Source organism: Lonchura striata, chromosome 8 (assembly GCF_050655825.1).
Source record: "Lonchura striata isolate lonStrDom1 chromosome 8, ASM5065582v1, whole genome shotgun sequence".
In the NCBI taxonomy this organism is placed as follows: domain Eukaryota; kingdom Metazoa; phylum Chordata; class Aves; order Passeriformes; family Estrildidae; genus Lonchura; species Lonchura striata.
In genome coordinates this window covers 14,905,646-14,929,544 of record NC_140710.1, presented here as the reverse complement: position 1 = coordinate 14,929,544, position 23,899 = coordinate 14,905,646, and the positions used below count along the sequence as shown (strand labels likewise).

General features: G+C 38.1%; 1 protein-coding gene across 1 annotated transcript in view; it reads left to right on the top strand.

Moving 5' to 3' along the window:
* Positions 1-23,899, top strand: part of COL24A1 (collagen type XXIV alpha 1 chain) — a 117,320-nt gene that overhangs the window by 10,586 nt on the left and 82,835 nt on the right. The window contains exons 3-12 of the mRNA XM_021526749.3: positions 1,474-2,774; positions 9,255-9,308; positions 12,512-12,565; positions 14,560-14,613; positions 16,658-16,711; positions 17,077-17,121; positions 18,311-18,364; positions 19,539-19,583; positions 21,751-21,804; positions 22,494-22,538. Coding sequence (XP_021382424.3) covers positions 1,474-2,774; positions 9,255-9,308; positions 12,512-12,565; positions 14,560-14,613; positions 16,658-16,711; positions 17,077-17,121; positions 18,311-18,364; positions 19,539-19,583; positions 21,751-21,804; positions 22,494-22,538 — 1,760 coding nt within the window. The remainder of the gene's footprint in view (positions 1-1,473; positions 2,775-9,254; positions 9,309-12,511; positions 12,566-14,559; positions 14,614-16,657; positions 16,712-17,076; positions 17,122-18,310; positions 18,365-19,538; positions 19,584-21,750; positions 21,805-22,493; positions 22,539-23,899) is intronic.

Genomic DNA, 23,899 nt, shown 5'->3' with positions numbered 1-23,899 from the left:
CAAACTTTCCTGTCTCTAGGCCAAGCAAATGTTGTTCCTTCAGCCTTTTCCAATGTCATATGTTTTAGCTACTAATCATCTTGTTCCATATTTGCTGGACTGCATTTTGATTCAACATCTGCAATATTTCTGCACCTTTCACAAACACTCAGGCAGGCAATTTTACCAATCAATATCAATGCCATAAATGCTATCTTATTTTGAGCAGCTACAGAAAGGCTCCTGGGGGTATGTGGTTTAGCTCCTACTCGAGCCTTTGTAGTGTTTCAGCTGCATCATAAGGGATGTAACAGTGTCCTCATAGTCATCCTGAAGGAAGGTGTCTGTGCCCACCAACTCCAACTTGCCCAAATCTGATTTAGGCAGTAAGAAATTAATTGGGTCACCTTCAACTTTGATTTACCCAAACGTGGCTTTGATTTTGTATCTCAGAACAGATATGATTTCAGTTTATCAGGATGATCAATAATTGTATTTCTACCCATTAGGTGAAGATATTTAGCTAGGTAAAAGCTGGAGACACTGTATGGCCCAGACTAAGGAAAGGCTTAAAGGACATAGCTCACATTGAATGAGAAACTAGAGAATCTATCAGTGAATAAACCACTGCCCATTCTGCCCTGTAAGAAGATCTATCCAGATTTCTATATGCAAAACCAAATCTATAGAACATCAATCAGTAGGACACCTGGCTGCTCTGTCTCCTTATTGTCTCCTGCTGTGGAGTGCATTCTTAATTCAATGTCTTGTCATGGTGCTGCAGCCTTGTGCACTTCAGGGGAGAGATGAGCCAGAACACTGGAGCACTACCCCTTGGGTCCTGACAATTCTCATCTTTCCTTGCTCCTCACCACTTGCACTGCTCCAGAGTTCACCTTATCCACGGCTCTAAAAAGTAAACTGTGTGGAGGGGAAGGAGGCGTAAGGAGGCGTTGCTGTGCTATAAATAGCTTGTCCTTTCTTGTAAACAAAACAACCCTTCCCTCAAATGCTTTGATTTGAACTTTTTAGATAAAGAGCAACAGCATGGATTTATTGCTGAAGTATTTTTGTAAAAAAAAACTTTTCAAAAAAAAGAGTAATTCTCTGTCCAAAGAGTAGGCAGGATTAGCTAAATAAATAAGGAACTAACCAAAGTGTATTCACTGATCACTGGAAAGTTTGAAGAGAGCAAATGAGGATTTTTCACTTTCATAAGTGAATTAACCTAAAATGGGCATTTGGTGGACCTTTGTGCGTTTGTTTAGTTTGGTTCAGTTTCTTTGCGATGGAAATTTTGCTCTGGCTTTAATTATTTTATTGATGTGAAAGATGGGTGCCTTGTAGGACTATGTATATACACTTACCGTATGAAGTGTATATGCTCTGAGAGGTACAGATTTGTTAAAATATTGTGTGTATATTTGTTTGTATGAATCTGAATATATGAGCTTGTAAATTAAATCAACAGTGTGCCTTTATTTCTTTTTACAGCAATAGATGTTCTTCATCAACTAGGCCTTGTGAAAGATGTCCAAGAGGCTTCAGAGACAGCAGTGCCCTCAGCATCCTCTCTGTTCCCTCAGGGTGCTCGCCTGACTGCATCAGGAGTGGTGCTAAGCATTGGTGCACATATTGAGTCCCGTGTCGCTCAAGTCATCCCATCGAATCTAGGGCATCAGTTCACCTTATTGGTTGGGCTGTACTCTTACAGAGCCAGTGATGCTTTTCTTTTCAGTGTTAGGAACAAAAGCAGACTGCAGTTTGGTGTCCAGCTGCTACCGAGAAAGGTAGCGGTGTACACCGGCGGGAAGCAGCCCGTGTCCTTTGATTATTGTGTTCATAATGAACAATGGCATTCGTTTGCCATTGGCATTGGGGACAAGACTGTCTCACTATTTGCTGAGTGTGGAAACAAGTACTACAGCAGTGAAGTACTTTCTGAAGTGGGGACATTTGATTCGGAGGGTGTATTTACCCTGGGAAGGATGAACTCTCACTCTGTCAGCTTTGAAGGAGTTATATGTCAGCTCGATATTATTCCCTCTGCAGAAGCCTCTGCAAACTACTGTAAATATGTGAAACAGCAGTGTCGCCAGGCTGAAACCTATCGATCTCTGGGTGGGGCTTCACTTCTCTCACATGGGCTGGATGCTTTCTCAGAGATGATCATTGATGAGGCAAACCAGGAAGATATATCAGCTTATAGATGGAAAGAAGTATCAAACACGCCTGTTGCCAACGTTGCTCGGATTCACTTTTTACCAGACCACTTTGAGTTAAGAAATGCCTCTGTATGGGAATTTGTGGAGACCAAACCTCTGTTGCTGGAAGCTTGGCCTCAAACAGAACTCCAGGAGAACATCGATCTGGCTCTTCAGCAGCAGGAGATGAGCAGAAAAAGAAACATCACTGAAACCCCTGCAGGATCATATCCAGATAGTTCAGCTAATACCACAGGAGATGCAAGCAGACATAGTGAGCCTTCTCTGATCTCCCCTGTAAAACAGAGTAAAACTAAAAGCAAGGGAAAGGAAAAAGCAAAACAGCATTTAGAAGAACCAAACAAAAAGCAGCAAATCTTCAACACAACCCTGTACAGTTTGCCTGCTGAGCTCACTCTGGATAATCAGCTCCATCCAGGGCAGGAAGGTGCATTTGATGTTGATGAGACTTATCATACAGAAAACAATTATGAAAATGGTATTGATAATTATGCTTATGACTATGAAGATCTTGGCAAAATATTTGAAAGGGGAAGTGTCAGAGGTCCAAAGGGGGAAACTGGACCTCCTGTAAGTTATCTTTATTACTCTTTTTACTATATTGCAGCAGCATACATTTAACAAAGGCTTTGAAAGAAACCTCTCCAAGTATGCCAAAGCTGTGACTGCAATTTCTCACAGCTGTATTGTACAAATGCTTGTCTGCCTTAAATGTGTCTTTTTCTCACATGTAATTTCAATATTAGTGTATAAAATATACTTTTACTTACTGGAAGAATATAAAGACATCCAAGATATTCACGTTCTGGTGAAGTAGTGGGCAATCCAGACTTTAAAATTTGGAATGCAGCTGGTTGTTTGTAGCTACTAATTACAGAGACTGCTCACATAATAAAATTGTAGGCTAATTTAGTGCAGTCCATAAATACGGGTGCTGGTCCATAAAAAGAACAACCAGGCTGCTTGGAAGACTGACACAGTTGTCAATGTTGAGCAAAGCTGTCAAAATTTATAGTTGTAGAAATAGACCAGCTGCAGAATCTAGTCTGCAATCATTCATAACCCAAGGTTATGGGGTTAGGCAAACCTGCATGGAAAATGGTTTTTAGAACAGTCTTACAAGATTTTGAGGTATTTTTTCAGTTCACAGGGTAAGTGATTTTTGAGACAATTGCAAATGCACAGTAGTGTTTTTAATAGAAAATCGTTTATCCTTTCTTATTGTGTGTACAAGGCTCATAAACTTTTTAATACATAAAAATGCCCCTATATAGATGTAGCTACAGATGAGAAACAACATCAGCTCCTGCTGTGCCTGGTAAATATGATAGATCATGCTTTGTGCTTGTGTGAGATTTTGTTTAAAATTTTAAACCATAGCATGAAGTAAATAATTTCACATGCTTTTCTTGTTTGGTTGGTTTTGGTTTTCTAAGTGTTCATCTGTGTGATTATTACCGGAAAGCAATTTGATATGTGTTAAGCAGCTCCTAATATATATTTAAATATGGCCATAAATTTATTGTGTCTATTCTTTCAGTATTGAAATATTTTTTCTTGAAATAGTTAACACCCAAGAACATATTCAAAAGTTCACTTACTCTAAACAGGATCCAGGCAAAAAGTAATTGTTACACAATTGAAAAATGTGTTAAGTAATTCACACTACTGCAGAAGTGCTCTTTCTTAATCTTTTTTGATTGTGAAGCCAGTCTTTTTTTCTCTTTGTCCCTTATGATAGCATTAATGGTGACATGTAGCTGTCATTAGCATGAAGTTAATTTCAATTTTTGGACATTAGGATGTTTAGTAACTACTAATGGAAGGTTTTAATTTTAGCCTGTATCTTGTTTGTTGTGATTTCAGTCAGCTCTTTTTCACATGTCACAGAAATGGCTGCTGATAATGGTAATTGAAACTCCAAGCAAATGCTCTGGGATGTTTTTCTAGACACTGCACATAGAGTGGCAAAGATGGCAGCTAACTCGAAGGATTCTGAGGTGTCTGTTGCCATCTTCAGTGCCTGTCTGAGGGACTGGGGGTAGAGAAGTTGTATTGCTTAGGAATGCAGGCTGAAGTCTGTAGGGAATATGGTGCATTTGTACTGAGGTGTTTTGCTGGGTCAGGATTTGGATAACATGCCCAAGGGTCTTAAAGGTCTGTGGTAGGGCTTTGTGGGCCCCAGGTTGACTGAAGGGACCAGCAGCACCTGCTGGAACAGAAGCAAAGCTAAAACACTGCTCTGCCAGGGAGCTGACACCACGGGAGAGGAGATCTCTGCATGAAACTAATTTTGCTCTATGGAGATTGTGTGGCTCAGTATCTGCTACTGCTGTTGGTCTCAGACCTGAAGAGATGATCTTGATTTGCCTTCTCAGTCTAGTCCTCCCATGTAGAGAAGATGAGAATTAATGCAGCTTTTATATGTGTGGCTCTAACACTTTAGTACATAAGTACTCATGGAGTCTGCAATGAGGAGCCTAAAAAGCAGCACTGAAGAACTTGAAAACTTCCCTTGCAGCAAAAAGTCCTGATGAGGCATGAAACCTCCTATTTCACTATGCTGTAGTTGGTTTGACTCTTCTTTCAAGATTTGAATGCAGAAATTAATGTCCGTTCTATTGGAATTGACAGGCAAGGACTAGCTTTTGTGGTTCTTAAACTACTCAGCCTCTTGTAGCTTTTAATCATCTACCAGAGCTGATTCTTGCCTTGTATAATTAGGCCTCTTATATTCCATGATCCCACAGCTGTGGAATTTGCCCACCGCTGCAAAGCAGGACTCCAGAATTCAGGCTTTCATTTATGGATAGGGTATAAAAAGGGAACAGCTATGTCTTCAAAACTATTGAGACCCTGATTAAAATTCTAGCAGCTGCAATGACCAACCCCCCATCCCCTCCCCCAGAGAAATATAAAGTGAGTTTAAACTGGAATAGTAAGATTTCCTGAACACTACTTTCAAGGGAATGCTGATCTGTTCATCTGATGAGCCACTCCTTTTTGGGATGCAGAGGATGTTGGCAATGTGTAAAGATTACAAAAATAAATGTGGTGTGTATTTTTAACTCTTTAACTTTCAAGCTCATATTTTTTATTGCACAATCTTAAAGTAGTTTGCAATAACATGGTGCATAGTTCCACACTGGTAGAAGGAGAGGCTGATGTGAGCTAAAGTGCTGATTTATATTACTTGCTGGTAGGTAATTGCATCTTCAGGCCTATCTGCACACGATGTGGCCTTCCAAGAGAAATGAACTAGGAATTCGTTTCCTCTATTGGAAAAGTTTTTCTACCTTTTCAAGATACTCTGCTAGAAGGAGGAATGGTAGAAGATCAAATGGTGATGCTCCTTCTAGCTGGTAAAGAGAAGCAGTCTGGAATTGTTGCCAGGAGGAAGGGGACATGGCAAGCCCTGCAATGGGCAGAATTGAGTCCTGGATGAGATGTCCTATTGCAATCAATGGATGTGAGAGTAAGAACCCTGGCAGAGCAGTTCAGAGATCCTAAATGTAGTGTTAAATGAACAGCAGTAGCTTCCCTTTCACACTTAGCTTATTTCACTTATTTTACTCTCAGCTGACCTTTCACACTTCTGATTGCACTCTTTGCTTATTTCTCAATTGAATAAAATTGCTTCTTGAGGCTCCCCCTGACCATAGGAGAATAGTTTGAGGTGAACTGGGTTTGAGTGGCTGAGATACAGTCAAGAGCCTTTTAAAGAGAAACTTCATAGTTGCTTCACAAGAGAAAGTTCAGTGAGTAGGATTTAGGTGTTGAATGGCATGAGGATCAGTATGTGCCTGTGCAGAATTTATTGCTGTGCATCTGAAATCTTATAGACTTGCTGCATGTAAATTAAATGTTACCTATTACCTCTGGGTAATAGGTCAAGTTTAAAACACGTTACACAAGTAACACAGGGCTTTGGTACCTAGGAGAATAATTTAAGTTATTTCATGTCTAGGAAAGTTCCTTACATTTATTCCAGTGACTATTGGAAAGGCTGTGAAAATTTCTGGAAGAGTAGCATCTACTTTTATTATTTCAGGATTATGCAATGATTATTTGGAACTTGGTTTCTTTGCTCAATAGCTAAATGAAGCTTTTACAATTCCTAAAGAGAGTAAGTTGTAGTATCTTTCTTAAGATGGAAATGATCTGTTTTGAGCAAACTGATTTTGTTAAATAATCTTAAATTAGTATCTGTAATATTTATACAAAGTAACTTCTTTTTGTTTTGTTTGATAATGGTGGTCAAAGTGTCAAATCCTAAAAATCACATTAACATTTCTAATTGCTTCAGATTTGTTTAATTACTGTTTCCAGTAGTTGGAAGAAAACCTATTCAAATGAATGAGTTATTCCTTGGTTTAAGAGAGATTGGCTCACTCTCAGATGTTGATTTCTGTGGTTTATATGGATGCCTGAGAGGCTTAAGTAGCTTCCTAGCAAGTATAAAAATAGTCATACTGATCTGAAGTTGTAGTTGCTTTCCCAGATTGTAGAAATACATAGCATAGAATAACGTGGGACTGCTAGTTGGGAAAGCATGTCCAGGAAGACTTAGGTGTGCTCTGCTGAAGTCTGCTCTCAGCAGAGATGTTGCTGGAGTTGCAGGGAGGAGTCTGTGCTGGAGCCTAAAGAGTAACAGCCTCTGGTTTAGGAGAGTCCTTTAATATTTTAAGAAAACACCTGGGTGGTTGGGGCTAGCTGCTTATCATTGTGAACCAGAGACTTCATCTACAACAGTTGACTTTGCTTTAAAATGCCCTGGGAAAGTGCTATTAATCTCTGTCTGCCTAGTGCAAAATTTTTCTGCTTCTTTTAGGGGTTTTTGAGGACTTGGTTGTGATTAGATTTTCCTTTTTTTGTGGTTTTCTTTTTGTGTGAAGAGAGTGATGTTTGAATTAGAGTAATCAAAGTAAGGGTGGAATGGATTTGGGTGTTTGTTTATTTGTTTTCTGTTGCAAAGGAAGTAGATAATGTTTAAAAAAAAATTAGAAGCCACATAGAGAAAAATGTTCTCACTGCCCTCATTCAGTAAATCAGCAACAAACATCAGAGATCTTAATACTCAGTAAGATTCTATTAGGAAAATGATGGGGTTTAGCTATTCATGTATTTTTAAGGAAATGTCTGAAACGGATAGAGAACACAAATCACAGAAGAATGCACACTAGTTGCAACTGCTTCGCTTAACAAAAATATGTTTTCATTTGTAGTCTCAGGATAACTATCTAATCAAAAGGCATTTCTTAACTTACATTTTGAGAGGAGATATTAAAAACTTACTGCTTCAGCAGGGGAGGGTGGAAGCTCTCTGTGCCCTTTCAAGTGCATTTTTGAACCTGGACAAGAATGCCAGGTCAGGAGTTTTCCATGTATCTCCCTGTTACGTTTATTGTGCTATTAAACATGGGGTCTTTCTTCTTCAGAAAAATGAGGATGTTAATGAGCATTTATGCAATCATAATGAAGAGAGAATGTTCTATGCTAAAAGCATGACATGTTATGTTTTGATCTAAAGACCAGGGGAAGTGCAGTTATGGGTTTCAGTTGGCTTAATGTAGCATGTAGGGACATGCAGATATTCCCAACTATGTTTAAATTCTTGTGTTTATTACGATTAATTGGAGAGGAAATAATTAATATTTTTATTTTTTTAGAACAACAGTGGTTCTCCCAGCACTGTGCCTAAGTGATCTGTATTTTGGCCACATTAATGCAATTAGCTTGACGATGCCTAAATTCCATAATCAGTACTGTCTTCTCTACAGTGACATTACCTTTTCAAGAAAAAAAAGTATCACACAAAACTGGAGTTTTTTAAAAATTCAACTTTCGTCTTAATGAAATATTGCTTGCTAATAAAACCCTTAAGGCTATTTGTGTTTTTTTCCTTTCTCAGTTCCCTTTTTTATCTCTTTCCTGTTTAGCAAAACCTTCATGTTGGTGATTTCAGCCACCATAATGGCCCTCCCAGTTTTCCTGGTGTTCCTTTCAGCCAGTTTTCAGCGCTGTTTGTGGTGGGCAGTGTGGTGCTCAGTGTTTTGCCTGGTGTCTCAGCTGAGAGGATGTCATACATGCAGAGCAATGGGTGTGAGGAAGCCTGGGTGAAAGGCAGGTTGAGCCCCTAACTGCTGTCATCCACTGACCTCCCTCAAGAGGTCTGACTTTGCTCATGCCCATATGCCCTTGCAGAAAGTACATGGCTCCTGTTACAGCTGGGGCTTGCTGTGCAGCCCATCCCTCTGTAGGACTCCAATTTGATAGGGGAAATATAATTTAAGGTAGTGCAGATTTTAGTTTGGAGCACCCATTTGTGTTTGAGTACAGTGAAGTAGACCCTGGCATTTTGAGTCTGAACAGCAGTCTTTATGTAGAAAAAGAAAGGTTTCTATGTTCAAAACAACCAGATATGCAGGGGCTGTTACACTGTCTAATAGGGTGAATAAGAATCTAATTCATTTGCAAAAGATACAATTGATCATATATTAGCATCTTTAAAATTCTGCATTATCATTAAAGAGAATGATATTCATTATATAGAAGGGCAAATGGACTACCAGTTATTGTTAGTAGAAGCTTTTAATAGGAAACTGAACGGTAATTTTTCCACATTTATTTTCTGTATTTCATATTTGTAATTTCTGTGAGGTGGTATCTTATTTTTTCACAGTTAATCCAACCTTTCTGAAAAGTTTGGCATGCCAGCAAGTTTATTGAAGAGGCTTAATTATTCTCTATCCTTTATTTAGAAATACATTGCACTTGCCTTCTTCATAAAATCTTTTATTCCTTTAGTATCAATACACTTGAGTAAAAGTTGCTATCCAGATTGTTAGCTCCAATTTCTCTGACATAAAGAAATCTAATTTGCAGACAGATTGAAAACACTTTCTTGTAGTTTTGGAATTGGTTTTCAAATTGAGGAGGTCAGCACGAGCACAGGGTTGTTGTCAGTTAGCAAAGCTGGTCTCATCTAGGGTTGTGGTACTGTCCCTGTGTCAGGTTTTAGCCTCAACTGCTTTGGTTTTCTATCACCAGGGTCCTCCAGGTCCTCCAGGCTTACCTGGTCCTTCAGGGAAGAGAGGTCCTCGGGTGAGTAAAAATCCATGTTCTGCACCTCTAGGCAGGTCACCAATAATCAGTCTGGAATTTACAGAATTTTATTTTTCTCAACTTTATTAATATACTTAGTGATTATTAAAGTGTATGATTCTGAACATTTGGCAGATAGGTTAAAACAAGACAAACAAACTGCTTCTCTTGCTGTGAGCTTCCAGCATAGTTAATTCTAGGTATGGGTGCATACACTGAGCATTGTTATATTTGTACCTGGCTTTTGCTGCTCCCAGAATTAACTTCTAGATATTCCATGCTTCTCTCATCTGCTGCAATCTAAAGCCACATTCATTTGTTTTGGAGCGAGGGGGAGTGAGCAATGCAGCGTCAGAGGAGCAGGCACAGATACAAAATTAACCACTGCAAGACAGAGATGGGGGAAAAAAGTAATCCCAAACATCTCTTTTAGTCTCTTGAGCTTCAGCAGCTTGATCCTAGGTTGCTGTCAGGCACTTTGCTAAAGCAGTGAACTGCAGTAGGAGATGGTTTGTTTTGTGTGAGTGGGGGCAGCCCAGCAGGAGCAGGGCCAGCCTTGCCCTTGCCTGGGGACGGAGCACGGGCTCTGCCATCCACGGGGAGAAGCCTGTGCTCTGCTGCTGTACACGTTGTTAGTTAAAGGGGAAAAAGGATGAATCTCTGTGCAGTTGTGACTAAAACCATTTGCTTGAGCAGTCCCTGAGCTCATGGTTCATCAGGACGGGTTTTAGGGGAAGGGCAGCTGAAGGGAGCAGGTGAAGGTTTGCTGTGGGGATGAAAAGGCCATGGTAGCTGGGGATAAGGATGGCTGTAGCTGGAGTCAGCAAGGCAATGGAAAGTGGGGAAAAAAGGGAGTAGTTTATATGAGGGCTCAGCAGATGTGTGGGAGGAGTTTTGGTTCAGCCTTTGAGGAAGTTTTAAACAAGATGCTGCTCTGTAGCCTGCTGAAAGCCAGCACAGCACAGGATGTTCTAAACTTGGCCTGGCAGGTGCACTGCTCAAAGAGACCAAAAGCCAAACTGGTGCTCCAGAGCATTTTGGAGGCAAGGGAATAGAAGAGACACATTTAAAAGTATAAAATGAAAAACATTCCTTCAAATTCATCTCTTCAAGACTTCTTGGATCCTTCTGTGTAACACAGTTCTTACAATTCAACTTTTTTATGTTGCACACTGCCTGTGGTAAGGATATGTCTGGCATCAGAGGCAGGATCTCACATATCCAAGTAGATCCTCACAACTGGGAAGTTTTCTTTGTTTTAGAGGAGGCTGTTCATATATTTAAAGCCATGTCTGTTGGTGAGATTGCCCTTGCCCAGCTGCAACTTGTTTGGGATTTTTTTTCTGAAGGTCTTTCTACAGGTGTAGAGTACTTAAAAGCACAGTGCTCTACTGTGCAAGTTCTCTGGATTAATTATTGTGTAGGACACACTTTCCAATGTGAAGGTACTACTTACATTTAGGTGCCTGGAAAAGTATGAAAATGGCTGAGATTAATATTTATAGTAGTTCTGGGTTTAAGATAGATTTATACAGGTCAAAAAGTCTATAAAACTATTTGATAAAAAAATAAATGGTTTTGAAATGTCAGTTTTCTTTAGTTTGTACAATACTAAATAAATTCAGGTAGGTGCAGCTAGTGATAACGTATGTTATGACAGGAGTTTTGTGAACCAAAATGTCTGTGAAAACTGATTCAAAATTCGGTTCCTCATCTAGCAGCCTGCCCTGTGATTTCTGTTTTCCTTCACATGAGTTGCCATTTGTGATGCTGAAATGTGACTCCATGTGTCAAAGGGAAGCAGCAGAGTGCAGAGCTGCATTGCCCGGGCCTTTATCAGAGTGTGTGTGTCTAAACCTGATCCTGACAGAGATCCACATGGCTGGGGTACCTGGGGCATGTATGATTATTGGTTAGAGATTTCCATTGAAAACTGATTTTGATCCCTGCAATTGTATGGTTAAGATGTTCACGTGTGACAGAGTTTTCTAAGTGTCTTGGTTTGTTCCAAGTTTCTTGATAATGAAATTTCAGCTGTTTCAGAATTAGTGATGACATGAAACTCCTCTGATGTTTCATTCCATGAGAAACCTTTTGCACTTCTGTATCCCAGTACTGTACCCCAAGACAGTAACGCTGCAGGCAGCAAAAGCAGAAGCTACTGCAGCCATGCTGGCACTTTCCATTTGTTTCCTTTCTCCTAAATCCCTGAGAGTGCCTCCAGAGTTGCCAGTGTGCAAATTAATCTCTCAAACAGCATGTGGGATTAGCATTTCTGTGGGGTTATGTCAACACTGTCATTAGTGAGAGGGAGCACTTAAGAGATGCAGCTTTCAGTGTTACTGCAAGGTGTAATTGTGTGGTGGAAAGGCAAACACTGAGTTTATCTGTTGTTAGACAACTGAATATACAAGAAAGTTCAAAAGTTTTCTTATTATAGTTAATAGTTGGATTTTGGAAGAATTTTGGCCCTAGAATTCCACAGAATCTTTGTTGCCAGTTTATCAGGGAAAGATTTTTTGCCAGTTTGATCCTTCAATGTGTGGAAGATGAAGAGCTGCTGACAACCATTGCAACAAATATTTTCCCTAATGTGCAATTTTTCAAGGAGTGAAGATTGCTGAATGTGTTGCAGGAACAGAAAATATACTGGGAGGTGTAGATAGTCTTGATAGCTTATTCTGCTCCTGGAGCAGTTTATGTTGAATTATTTTAGTAACAAGTCCATTTTCTACACTAGCTGTCAGAGAATCAGGAGAATCTGATTTTTTTTTTAAAAGAAGGTGGGATACATTGCTTTGACACATCTTTTAAGTCACTAAGAACTCATCCACTTCTTTCCCTTTTCAGTGTATAGCTGGGTACCTCAGAATGTGGTTTTACAGATTTTTATTCCATGCCTTCAAGTGTTGTAGCTAGACAGCAACATTGCAGAGGCTATGCCAAACCTGTTAAGAATTACCTGGGAAGATAATAGAAACTGAGATTTGTAATAAAAAAAAGGGGTTCTCACATTCACTTTTAATTTTTAGGAAGAGTGTATGTTTTATTTCTTGTGAATCTTTTGAAAATCCTAACCAGAGATTCAAAAAGCAGGAAAGAAGCAGTAAAATTATTCTCTGCAATCCATTCACATTTGTTCAGTGGTTTACTGAGTAATCCCAGTCATTGTTCTCCTTCATTTGTTTGGGTTTTTTTAATAGGGTATTCCAGGACCACATGGTAACCCAGGTTTGCCAGGATTGCCAGGTCCCAAGGTGAGTTTATTTATCCATGGGGACATGTAAATACATGAACTTTTTAATACTTTTTGGAAGCCCCAGAACTGTTTCCTATAACAGAAGTAGTTGGCCTTCTTTCATTTACAGGTTGAGACTGCTACTATAAACATATTTTAATTAAATGTAATCAATCAAATTGGACTTCAGATCAAAACAAAATAGCAGATTATTCAGTGGAAAGGAAATCACCTATGTGTGCAGAATGATGACTTAGTTATCTTTGCAAGTAATCTGTACTTCCCAAAAGAGTTCCTATAAATCTGATAAACTGAGGTTTAAATACTTAACTGCTGTAAACTTTTCCTTTAAAAAAAAAGGAAAAATGTACACTGTCAGTCCCTATAAATTGCTGTTTTATTGTCCGTGTCCAAACATTGATATTTAAATATGCTAATACCTGCGGCGTCATTATTTATTAACATGCTAGAATAATTTTCTGAAGATATATGGAAGTGATATTTAAAGTCAAAGACAAAATATGGGACTTAAAGCTCAAATAGCATCTTCAATCTTGTGTAACATAGACCCTTTAAATAGATTTGACAGATTTGTGCAGTTGCAGAATGCCTTCAACTCATATTTAGTTTGAACAATTTGATAGATCTGTTAGGAAAAAGGCAGCATCATGATTTGTTTAATATGATTCCTAATTGCAGGAATCTAACATGTCATGACAGGTGCTAAAATCTGCTTGAGGCCATAAAAAGAAATTTGATAAAGCTTTCAGTGCCAAGTGCTGTAAAACCAAGCGATTCTGGGTTTTGTGTGTGCTTTTGTTTTTATCTAGTTATATAGGGACAGTTAAAGATTCATAATTAATTTTTACTATATTTATGCTGGCTATGTAATAGAATACATTTCTAGGAAAATAATTAATTGTAACCAATTACTCCTAGGCTTTGTTTTATAATTTATTTTCTCCCTCCACTGGATGATAATTTTGATCAGTTCTGTAGCTCTGTCCATTAGTTTAAGAATAGAAGGAATTGTACATATGTGTATGTACCTATATATATTTTATTTAAATATCAAAATGTATCTATTACTAGGTGCTTAGTGATCTCTTTAATTTCTGTTAGATTATAAGTTATCCTTTTGATACAAGCATATTCTGAAGTGGTTTTCTCCAAATAAAAAAATAACCAGATGCTCCTCAAGCTTTATCTGTGAAGATCCAGTTGATCACACTGAAACAAACACTCTTGTTTGATATTAAAATGTGGCAGATGAGTTGCAAGAATTTTCTAGCAGTAAATGAGGGCAGATTTTTATTCTGTCTTTAAGATATATGAATGTTTCCCTCCTGTGCTGAAGGATCCTTTATGCAGTTGCTTCTGGAACATGGCACAACATTGATGTCCTTGCAGCAAAGTGGCCAGCCCTGAGTGAGGGCCAGCAGCTCCTACCAAGAGCCAGTCCCTCAGCATTTCATTCCTGATAAACAATTGGGGGTGCTTTTAAAGTAATGTAAGGATATCCAGGTGGTTTGGCTTTATTCTTGGCTCTTTGGAAAATAGATTAGTTAAGAAAATCCAGTTGTGTGGATTCTGGCACTGTGGGAAAGCTGAGCCTGAGGAAACCTGTACAGGGTTATGGCTCCTGCAGAAATACAGCCTGATAATCCTGCACATTGTTGGAGAAACAACCGGTGCCCTGAAGTGATGGACACAGGGGTGGAGCAATTTGGCTGGAGCTAATCCTGCTTGGATTTACCAACAAATCTGCTTTTCAAAATTTTGTGACTTTACAAAACTTGGAAAATATAAATCTCATTTCAGTGTGAACCTGCACCATTTGTTTTTTTTTCCCTAGTTCTTTACTGAAAAAGTTATGAGAAAAATTGCTATAATAGGAAGCACATTTACTTTTTTTTCTGCTCTTGCTGGAACAGTTGAGAATACTTGTTTTAGCATATATATTATTGGAAATCCTCTCCTGATAGCATTATGGAGCTTAATTTCTCTCAACAGGGCCCTAAGGGAGACCCAGGATTCTCTCCAGGACGGGCAAAACATGGAGAAAAGGTATTATTTTCTTAATTATAGAAAAATGTTTTGTCTGTCCCGTTCTTCTGTAAAGTCTTGTTTAATATTCAGATAAATTATAACAGTAAAATGCTTTGTATTGACTTTAATGTTGGTGTATTTTAGCAGTTAATTATGGTAGACTGACTGCTGTAGGCACATGTGACATAATGAATCCAAGGAAAATTAAAGAATATATTAAAAGTTGAAACTTAAATTATGTATTTGATTTAATTTATAAAAATAAAATGTAAGGACTTTAAAACAATGAAATTGGATTAGATTGACACTGATATAATAAAGCACAGATTCCAGTTTTCATTAGTACCTTGCATTATTCCAGAAAGTTGGATTAAAAAAATTTGATGACAAGTACACACATTACTGTGTATTGTATTTAACTGCTTTTTTAAATGGACACTTGATGCTAAAATTTGTCCTTTCACTTCAGAGGCTTTTCCTGCTACTGCTTCCTAAGCAATTTTAGCCAACTAGTTGTTGCCTTCTCTGCTCAAAGTATTTGAGTATAAATACTCAAATAATCCATTCTTCAAAGAAATTGTAGGCTTGAAAGCTTGTGATATTTCATTTTCAGATTGACACTAAAGTCTCATACACAGTAATGTGATAACACTTAAAATGTAATTGGATGTTTGCATACTAATGTGTTAAACTATGCTGTATGTTTAAGAATATCTCACCTTTATGCTAAGTTCTATTATGAACATTTACTAGTAGATCACTTGTGGAATATTTGTGCCAGGTAGGAAGCACTGTAACAGTTGAGGACAACTCTCTGCTATGAAAAAACATTAGGAAATAACTGTGCTTTTCTAGCTGCTGATGTGTACATAACTTATTTTTTGGTGTATCCATGCTGTCAAACCCTAAAATTCACAAATATATGTTGTCAACATTTAAGGGCCGCTGGGAAAAAAATCAGAAATATCTGTTGATGCAGTGATGAGAAATTGAAGTGAAGTTTCTATAGAAATATTTAAATCTAGCCAGTTTTTTGACAATCAGATCATAGTGTGGTGAGTTGTACATGGCTGCCTGAAACTCGAGCTATGTTCTTTGGCATGGACCCAAGCAGCCACAGAACAGTCTAAAGCCCATATTTGTATGACTATCACTAAATACATGTAGACTGCATCTATAATCCAAAATTATGGGATTGATGTGCATGTTTAATGTTCTCATTGTTTTGCATTTTTAATTTTTTCCCTAAAATAAAATTTGCTCACTCTAATTAATGGATTTAAATTTACTTGGGCAATAACTCACTGCCAGGATACATTCCTTGTCTTACTGGGTTTGATTTCAGGCACTAATCATGAAAGAGTGAATCTCTTTACTGTCAGTCCTGAGCAAGAAGAAGAGCTGAAAAAACCTTTCCTCCTTCCCCATCTGCAACAACCATGAAAATTTGTCTTTTTTCCATCTCCCCAGCATTGGAGATGCTCTGATTTTTATTGCCATATGCCATCATGTGGTTGTGAAGTTTAAAGAACCTGAAGAGAATAGCAGTGTCCCCCATAGCCTCCTTGTCCATATGCACCTCTCAAGTTGTCCTTAGATCAGGTTTATGCTGTGTTTTGCACAGCACACAGCATAATGGTGCCCTGGCTCTTGGCTGCCAATTGTTGGTGTAACATTAAAACAAACAATACACAGCAGTGGTTATAGATATTTATTGATTTGAGGTGAAAACACTTGTTTCTGAGGAAAGTGTTGCCTGTATGGCTTCTTCACTCCTGGTAATGTTGGCTAAAAGTAAATGTTGTGAGGTTGTGCATTAGGTCTGTCCCAGCCATGATTTGGCCATGTTGCAGGAGCAGACATGTTGCACCCAATGGTTGCAATTGAGAAACTGTTGCCTTTTCCATTTTCTCCCTCTAAAAAAGTAATAAAAATCAGACAACATTACCTAGTTCTCCATACCAAATATCCAAGAGTGCAGAGAAGATATTAAGTGCTACATGCTTATAACCCTGGGTCATGTTCCAGTGAAACATTGATTCTGGATGTTTTTGTTGTACAGGGTGATCCAGGCCCCATGGGCTTTCCAGGCCCACCTGGGATCAAAGGCCAGAAGGTAAGGTTCTCTTTCCATTTCCATCTAACTCATCCTGGCTCGAATCAGTGCCCACCAGGTGGATGTCTGATAGTTAAGAGGTGATAGAAGAACTTTAGGCTTGCTGTTGGCACTGTGTCTACTGTGCAAAACCTCCCCTTACAACTAAATGAAGTGAGATCAGCACAGCAGGATGTAAATCACAGCTCTTTGGGTTGGTGTTCTCCAAAAGACGTGGTGTGCCCCTGTTCCCTGTTCAGAGAGAAGTGCTGCTAGGGAAGGTAGGCTTACCTGTGAAATGAAACAATTTCTTTAGTTGTATTTATATGTTTGTTTGTATTTATTTTTTATTTGTATTTATCACAGATATCTTTCTCTACCTGCAGGGTCTTAAGGGTTACCCAGGGCTGCAAGGGCCACGGGGAGAGCAGGTAAGGGACACAAGCACAGTCCTCTGTACTCTGCAGATGAACCATTAGGATAGGAGCAAGCTGTGTAAACTGCTTAAGGAAATATTGGACAAGTTTTGAGCAATAATTCAGATTGCGTTGAGATCAGTGTGGTAAAAATGTAGCCTAAATGAAATGGAAAAGCTTATCCAGCTTGTTTTTTAACTACCACACCAACTGGAAGGATGTTGATATAAAATTCTTATAAGAGGCACATTTCAAACTTCTACTGATTTAATGCATTTTACATCTCCTCCCATGTTGGAAATGAAGTAGTTATTCAGCACTTTTTAAAACTTCCATGTCAGTTCAGGAAGGAATCTGAATGTAGTCTCAAAGACATCCAATAGCTAATGTCTCTTGTTAGCATTTATGCTCCTCCTAATGGCAGAGAAGATGGAAGGAATCTCCTTTTGGATCACACTGAAAAGAAATGGTGATGATAACTGATGGTAAACACCTGAAAGGAGATGAAAACTCAAGGACATCATTCATGACTTTCCTGAGTTTTATGCCCAATCCTTAACTGAATGAGTGGTGATTTTTATTGCAGTCTCACAGGAGGTTTTTTGTGATGACTGTAATCTATTAGTGAGATAGAGGTAACTGGTGAGGGGAAAGAAGTGATTCTTAACATCAGAAGAAGAAGGTGGAGAGAACTGCATGCATTAATGATTTATCCAGTGCTATATTGACCTGATTCATCAAGAAACAGAACAAAAATTGTCTTTGTAAGGACACAAGAATTCTCTAATGGAAAATTTAATGTATTTGTTTGTATTTAATGTATTTGTAATGTATGTAAGACCAGTGTAATTACCTCATTTTAGGGAGCTAACTCCTATAGCCCTCCTGAATTATTTTTATTTTTACATTATGGAAATATGGCATCCACTGTTGTATTACACAAAATCTTACACACTTTTAAAAGGATATGTGACTGAAATTGGCAGAGTTAATTATGTATGATGAGTCAATTTTTGGGTGTTCTGTGTAGCTTGCTTAAAGAGTAATTTTTCCATGTGCTTTCCATGTGCTTTTAACATCTACTCGTATGACACAGATGTCATACGAGTAGATGTTAAAAGAGAAATGATGAAACAGACTCCAAGCCATGAAATTAAACATGTTTGTTGTTAATTTTCCTTTTCTTTCTTCCTTTTCCCCTTAGGGAATTCCAGGAATGGCTGGCAGTATTGGGGCAGTTGGTTACCCTGGCAGGCAGGTGCAGTAACTATACAAATGTCTTTGCATTTTATTTTTTTGTTTGTTTGTTTTTCTCATTTATTATTTTCAAAACTACCATATCTAACTATTTTGAAACTACTAATTGTAAAAATTACATTCTGTCTTTTTTTTTTTAAACAAACCTCTTTCTCTGGTAGTGGCTTGGAGGGAATGTTGAGTCTCATGGCTTTTAAACTTGGATGTGTTAGATGCAGTAGTGCTGTTCCTTCCTGGAGTATATAAATGGCATTACCAAAGAACTGAATGTCTGAATACTTTGTACCCCATTTATAAAACTCATGAGATTTTTGTGTATCTTCTTTATCTATCTATCTCTGGACTTTCAAATCCAGAGGCAGTAAGAAACTACATGTTCCTCCTGATTTTTCACCAATGTGTTTATTTCACTGCTGAAACTGTTTGTTCAGCCCTTTAGAAAAGGGGAACACTAAAAGTTTGATGGTTTTTTTCCCATTTGGATATTTTAGGACAATCAATAAAGGCAGAAAGCAGCTTTCTTTAAACAGAAGTACTTATATAAATATTGATTTATGTAAAAGTAGTAACAGATATTTCAGTGCAGTAATATGAATAAGAGAAAAAGTAGAAATGCTCAGCATCTTGGCAACAACTGATTTTGTGGTTTTGTATCTGCTTAAAGGGTGAATTTCACCAATTCTTCAGTGTTTTGTTGGATTAAGTTTGTAGTGGCTATATATTTTCAAGTTCCACTACAATATTTTCTAGAGTAATGGATGATAACATTTTTTGTGTTGTGGCATGTGAAACTGTTTAGAGCATTTGGACCACATATGCAATTCTGACACTAGCTTGAATGTAATTGAAATATGTCCAAATACAAAAGCTCATAAAAAAATCCTGTGAAATTATGTCACTCTAATGCCTGATCACTGTGTCTGGAAAAAAACTTCTCCCAGAAGAAATAATTTTAATGTAATGGAAGTTTCAGTCATGATCTGCGTTTCAGCCATATACTAATGGGAGACTTTTCTGAACATGTCCCAGGGGACTACTTGATGACACCTTCTTCAATCTTAAAAATTTCAAGAATGTGCCACTAATTTACAGTTAACAAGTGCTGCTCTAGTTCTTTCACATAGAGCATATCTGGTTGTTTAAAATTAATTACAACTCCTGTCTTTTTGTAACAGGGCCTAGCTGGACCAGAAGGTAACCCAGGTCCCAAAGGAGTAAGAGTAAGTAAGCATCTTAAGCATTTTGATATCCATATCTATTTTTACCCATACAGTAGGTAAGAAAGGGAGTGAGGAACTTCATTTAGCTGTGCCAGTTGTATGCCTCCAGAACACTCTGCCTTTATAGAGCTACAAATGAGAAAACTCAGTTTCTTTCAAAATATGTGCAAGAGTTTATTTTTTCCCATGGTGAGCAGCATAGAGCAGTTTTCCATTGTTGCCCTTCCTCTCACTTGCATGCAGGAGAGAAAAGAAAGCAATGATGGTGTGTGAGGGCTGATGTTTCTCAGGCCTGAAGCATTATTTCCATATTGGAGGTTGTCAAGAAGGGAGACAGATCTGACATTTGCAATCTGTAACAGCTACAGAAGTAGATAAAGGGAAACAGTCTTGTCACATAAAAACCATGAAAGAGATCTTGAGATTTTAGAGTGATTCCATCATAGTTATATGTATCCCAGGCACTGAAAGTTCTTGATGCTCCACACATTCAAAGTTTGGTTTTGGTTGATCTTGGAAGCAAAATAGATTGGTTTTTATTCCTGGCTGACTTGGGGTTTTCTCTCTGTGTGTGTTTTATCATGCTTTTTCTCTGTTTCTTGGTAGTTTGAGGTTTTTTGAGGGCTGTGGGTTTGATAGTTTTTGTTTTGGCTTTACTTTTTTGGGTGGGTACTGTATAGTACAGTTTTCTTTAAATAGAGACATGAGCATGCCTACACATGCTTGTACATGGATAAGTATTCCTTCAGACTGACTCTCACCATCAAGGAGAAGGCACAGGTTTCCAGAAACCTGTATGCTGCTGGTTGCAACTAGGATTGGAAGGAGGCTTTTGGTGGGTGTTTTCAGGCCCTCAGCTCATGTACACATTGCTCAGCAGTGTCTTGTGTTCTCAAGTATCAATTAATATAATCGTATTGTGTTGCAAGAGTTGCTTTTGGCTTATTTTTTTTAGTGTAGTTACTTGAAGCCTTTACCTGCAGCAGCTTCTCAAACATATGTCTGGGGATTTTGGAATGTTTGTTTTGTTTTGTTTAAAATGCCACTTTTGATTACAATGATCAGGACCGGGAAAAATTAGTTTGGCAGGATTAAGTGCCAACAGATATTGCACCCTCAGGGATTGTTTCTTTTATTTTTCTTCCTTTTTTTTTTTGTTCAGATTCTCATCTGCATTTTGACTTGTTCTCCCTTCAATGAACAAGACATAAGTGATCCCAGTCACTTTCCTAAAAGTTACTGCTTATCTGTTCACACAGAGCTAAAAATAGCCAATATGTGAGTAATTTTAGGGGAAAAGACCTTAAGGCTAAATCTTGTGTATGAATTCTAAAAGTAACTTCCAATAAAATTGATGACAGAGCCCTGTTGACACATTCTCCTGTGCCATGGAAGTGTATAGCAATGTGATATGAAGTATCTTTAGAGCTTTAGATTTAAAATATTCCTGTAATCAAACTGTGCTCTGCTTCTTAGCTGTTTTAAGTAACTATAGAAAGGAGATGTGCCTTTATTTTCCTTACTCTCCTTAGGTCTGGATGACAAGATAGGTGCCATCTTCCATAATAAAAAAAAAAATCTACTCCCAAAAAATTAAATCATTGCAACTGGATGATATATGAAAGTGAAGAATTCTATTGTAGTAACCAATTTAATATTTTTATTCCAATTTCAGTTTGAATCCGTTAGAGCAGAATCTCTCTCTCCATACAACTGAGGAATGGTGGGAGAGAAGTGCATTGTGACTGAACTATGAGGAAAATATTCTGCTTATATCAAGATAAACTTTTTTGTAAGAACTCATATATAGCAGTGTTCACACATTATTATTAAAGATGAGAGCTTCTTTTCTGATGGAATTCATGAATAAGGCTAACTTCAGAAAAAGTTGCTGATTTCATCCATTCTAATAAATAATACATCTGGTGCAACCATGTCTTACTAGAATACTTTCTTAATTCTTCTTTTATTAACTGATTCTATACCCTTACAACAGGAAATTGTTTTTGATGGTGGTTGGAGAGCAAATCCTAGTCACATTTACATTTCTAGAGCTTCACCAGTCGTTTCAAATGGGCTTCAATTTAATCCCTGTGTCTTGAACCCTAGCTGGCCAGTACTGAGGGACAAACAGCCTTGAAATCAAGCATTGTTCTTACATTTTTAGGGTTTCATTGGACCTCCAGGTGTGGCAGGACAACCAGGACCTGAAGGAGAAAGGGTAGGTCTAATGGAACATTAATGAAATGTTGATGTTTGTGTGGTAATGCAATATATGTTAGAGTGGGGGAAAAAGTACAAGGTTTAACCATTCATTTGTTTGGTTTTTTTTTTGTTAAAAGCAAAACTGATTTGAAGAAAATAAGATTAATAGGATGTACCCAATTAGTCTAATCAATGAAATGCCTTTGTGCTTAAGTAAAATGGGGAGCAGCTCTAAGGTATTTTACTTTAATCTCCAACTGCAAGGATTAGGGTTATTTTTTTCTTCAGCAAAGTGTGAATGAATATTTTTCATTTAAGCACTTTCTTTTTGACAATAATTAATATTAGTCTCTTGTTGGATGATCTCTGCAGTAGAACTAGCTATGGAAGTGTTAATCGTGATCACTCTGCTTGAGCTTTTTCTTTTTGCACTTGAGCAAAAAAGCTGTCTGGACATGTACTGTGATGGAAGCAGGACAAGGCCCTTTTTCACAGTTGTTCTGGTATTGCCACAGGAAAGCAAAGTTTGTCTTTCTGCTCCAGGACATTGGCTGTATGATACTTTGCTTAAATGCTTTTTAATTTTTTTCTTTAAATGGCGCTCCTCACACTGTTTTTTCCAATCAAATAAATGCAGGTTTAATTACTTGAATTTAAGTATTGAAGACAAGAAAACCTATTTATAATGGGTTATTTCTTTCTTAGGGTATCCCAGGCCTCCGTGGAAAAAGAGGTCCTAAAGGGAGACAGGTAAAGATTCTACTTAGAGAAGATTCTAATACTTACTTAATTCTAATACTGTTACAATTTCTGCTGCCAGTCTAAATCCACCTGGAATTAACTCTGTAGCTTTAGTCAGCTGAAAAATGTTAGTTTTATTTTTGCCCATAAATGACTATCAACTACTACTTTTCAGAGCTGCAGGTTCTGTGCACTAAAGTGTGGAAGACTTATCACTGTGAGTTTTGTGGCAGATTACTGATACCAGTTATGAGGAGGGTTAGAAAGTGACAGAAATACACAAAAATATTTGTAAAATTGGTGCTAGCACAAGGTGCAGATATGATGCAAGCCTCTCAAGTCTGGTGTTGGTTTGGATGAAAATCAGTTTCTTCTAATGTCTGGTATTTCTAGACTGCAGTAAATTAAAGTTGTCCTCTACTTAACATATATTTCTTCAGCTGAGAATAAACACAAATCTGCCAAGTACACATTATCAAGGTTTACATATTTCCTGTGGTGTGTCTTCAATGCCAAATGTTTTGTTTTCTGTTGCAACCATATTATTTTAGGTCTTTGAAGCTATCCAGGAGTTTCCAGTTTTAACTTTCTTGTGGTTTGAGACTGGAAAACACCATAGGGTTCTCCAGCTGTGCAGTCAGTTGTTCTCAGCAGTTCAGATGATTTTCATCTACCATGTTGAACAAGTTTGTCCAGCAGTAGTATGATTATCATCATTTGGCCCTTGATCTATGCTGTGGAAGTTGTAGAGGCTTCTGTTTAATTGTTTTGCTTTCTGTGTGATCTAACACCAGCCAAAAAGTCACTAGCCTATGAGAATGGCTTTCATATAAAAAAAAGGCAGTAAAATTACATTAAGTCTATAGACTGCTCTTTCTGAAGCTGCCATGAGACCATATTGTATTTTGCATATAATCTGGATGAAATTCTTCTTTTTGCCTTGAGTGTTGGGGGAGAAGGGCCCTGTGCCATCAGTCCCTTGCAGAAGTTGGCAGTGTCTTGTGCCCTGAGTCACATGCAGCATTTAAAGAGGAGAAGGACCTGGATGGGACTCAAAGGCTCGTGTTCAGTGTGAAATAGGAAGTGGAGGTGACAGCAGGGTACACTGAAACACATTTTGCCTTCTACCATAAGTTTCTGTGGCAGGTTTCAGTGAGGCTCCTGCCTGCCAGTGCAGCGGTGTAGGATTTGTCCCAGTCCATAGCTGGTGTTGGTGCTGTGCTAAGCAGTTATTTTATTTTCCATTTACAGTAGAGCAGAGCTTCTGTCAGGGCCAGACTAAGTTCTGTAAGGACTTCTATTCATATAAATCTGTTCAGAGAGGATTCACACAGGTGACAGAGCACCGAAAGCACCTCTGCAGGATGTCT